Source organism: Triticum dicoccoides, chromosome 2A, assembly GCF_002162155.2.
Source record: "Triticum dicoccoides isolate Atlit2015 ecotype Zavitan chromosome 2A, WEW_v2.0, whole genome shotgun sequence".
Taxonomy (NCBI): domain Eukaryota; kingdom Viridiplantae; phylum Streptophyta; class Magnoliopsida; order Poales; family Poaceae; genus Triticum; species Triticum dicoccoides.
Window position 1 is genome coordinate 721413310 of NC_041382.1, and position 2300 is coordinate 721415609.

Sequence of the window (2300 nt, forward strand, 5' to 3'; positions counted from 1 at the left end):
GGGGAAAACCAAATGTCGGATTATTGTCATATCCAAATTTGCTTCATTTGGTCGCGTAGTTGCTTAGTCTTTTCTGGCTCCTCAACGCGCAAGTTTGAGTCTACGATTTCAAAATCAACATATACAGAGGAAATGTTTTGTTTTTCTCAATTATGATGATTCCATCGTCTCAGGCATTTTATTTGTCAGCAAGCGGTCGTCAACATGGTCAAACATGCAGAAGAATGTTATTCTCTTAATCCATATTAATTGTCTCTACTAAGGTCCTGTTTGATTCATAAGTCCTAGGACTTGCGAACCAACCTGTGGTTGGATGGTTAGAGGCATTGTGGTATCCCAGCCCATCAGGATTCAAATCCCGGTGCTCGCATTTATTTCTGGATTTATTTCAAAATTTCCGGCGATGCGCGTTCAGTTGTGAGGAGACGTTTCCGTCGACGACGAGATGCTTACGGTGACTTTCGGAGGTGCTCATAGGGGTAGGTTGTGCGTGTGTGCGTTCATAGGGGTGAGTGTATGCGCGTGTATATGAACGCTTGTGTCTGTACTGATGTTCAAAAAAAAGTCCTAGGACTTTTTCAGTCTCAACTTATAAGTCCCAAGTCCCTAAAAAGTCTCTACCTGTTTGGTTCTTGGGACTTAAAATAAACTAAGAAAACATATTACAACTATAAGTCCATATAAGTCCCTCATTGAGAGTCTTGTTTCATAAATTCCAAATGCCCACTTTAAGTTTCTATAAATCTCTCCTATTTGGTTTAGATAGGATTTATAGAGATTTTTTTAAGTCTCTAAACCAATAAATCCCTGAAAACAAACACTCTCTAAATCAACGACAATCAATATAGACAGGAGGAAGTAACTCATTTAATTCTAGTCCCGAGCTCAAATGAGCTCAATGAATAGTAACATCCAAAAATATTGAAAAAACCAGAAAATCTGAATTTCTGGAGTGATGATTTTGTTTTTTCGTCATGGGTTCTACAAATGTCGTTTCATGATGAAAAGTTTCAAGCGTGTAAAACTTTTGTCAATGCTTGTCACTAAAAAGTTTCAGATTTTTCGTCTAATTTTACTGTTCACCAGAGCTCATCTGAGCTTGGGCTAAGAAACTGCGTGTCCATTTAATTCACCCTACTACCGACAAATGAGAAGCTCACATGTCAGTCACCTAGTGAACGTAGTAAGTGGCAAAATTAAAGCCTCCACCGCAAACAAATAATAAATAAAAATAAAGTATCAAGATAAATTTATTGAGAGAGAAACAATAAAGTCTCTAGTACTTAAGTAACAAGATAATTACAGTGCACCGTTTGCTAGCTATACTCGTTATTCAGGCTTCAGAAAACAGCAAAAAGCTAGGAGTACTACTCCTACTGAAGTGTACACCAAAACGTGTCAAAAGTCATCACCAGCAGTAAAAAGAATAAAAAACACAAAAAAAATCTAATCTTCCGGAGAGAAAATTCAACCAAAATAACCTGTTAATATCATGGATGAGAGGAGGGGCCGAGGCCGACGGTGAACGGGCTGGGCGGCCCGAAGTGCGGCGCGGGCGGCACGGCGGCAGAGGAGGCGACCCCGGGGAACGGGCTGGGCGGCCCGAAGTTCGGCGCGGGCGGCACGGCGGTGGAGGAGGCCGCCCCGGGGAACGGGCTGGGTGGCGCGAAGTACGGCACGCTTGTCACCGCTGGCGGCACGGCGGTGGAGGAGGCGACCCCGGGGAAGGGCCTGGGCGGCCCGTAGTAGGGCACGCTCGCCGTCGCCGGCGGCTCCGCGGCGGTGGAGGAGGCGACCCCGGGGAACACGGCGACGGCCGGCTCCGTGAGCGGGTTGGACGGCGGCGCGTTGGTGGTGGTGCCCGCGACCGGGAGCGGGCCGCCGCCGCCGTCGATGCTCGGCTGCTGCTGCTGGCAGCGCGGCCACCGGCAGGCTGGCTCAGCCTTCTGGCCTCCCCAGAGCGTCCGGTGGGCGAGGCCGAAGCCGAGGACGAGGCCGGCGAGCAGCACCGCCGTGACGAGGCAGAGGAAGATCTTGGTGGCCTTGCCCACGTAGCAGCACATCGGACTGGAAAACGGCAGAGCTAGCTCTGCTCTTCTTCCTCTGTGTCAGTGTGTGACTGCTACTCTCCAGCTACCACTCTCTCACATGAACATGCAGCAATGGCGCACGCGTGGGGAGAGAGAGAGAAAGGAGAAGGGGTCGAGTCGAGAGGAGAGCAGGGGGAGCTTGGCTCGGCCTCGTCGCTCTGTTTTCAGTGCTGGTGCTGCTTGTCGGCTCCACCGCTCCAGCACCCGTGC

General features: G+C 49.3%; 1 protein-coding gene across 1 annotated transcript; it reads right to left on the reverse strand.

The window, feature by feature from the left end:
* Positions 1-1222: 1222 nt before the first annotated feature.
* LOC119352074 (uncharacterized protein Os04g0629400-like) lies at positions 1223-2264 on the reverse strand. Its single transcript, XM_037618812.1, has one exon. The coding sequence runs from the start codon at positions 2061-2063 to the stop codon at positions 1491-1493; it is 573 nt and encodes a 190-aa protein (XP_037474709.1). The 5' UTR covers positions 2064-2264; the 3' UTR covers positions 1223-1490.
* Between the last annotated feature and the right edge of the window lie 36 nt (positions 2265-2300).

Excerpts from the sequence above, each read along its gene's own strand:
- LOC119352074 (XM_037618812.1), bottom strand. The coding sequence starts at position 2,063 with ATGTGCTGCTACGTGGGCAAGGCCACCAAGATCTTCCTCTGCCTCGTC.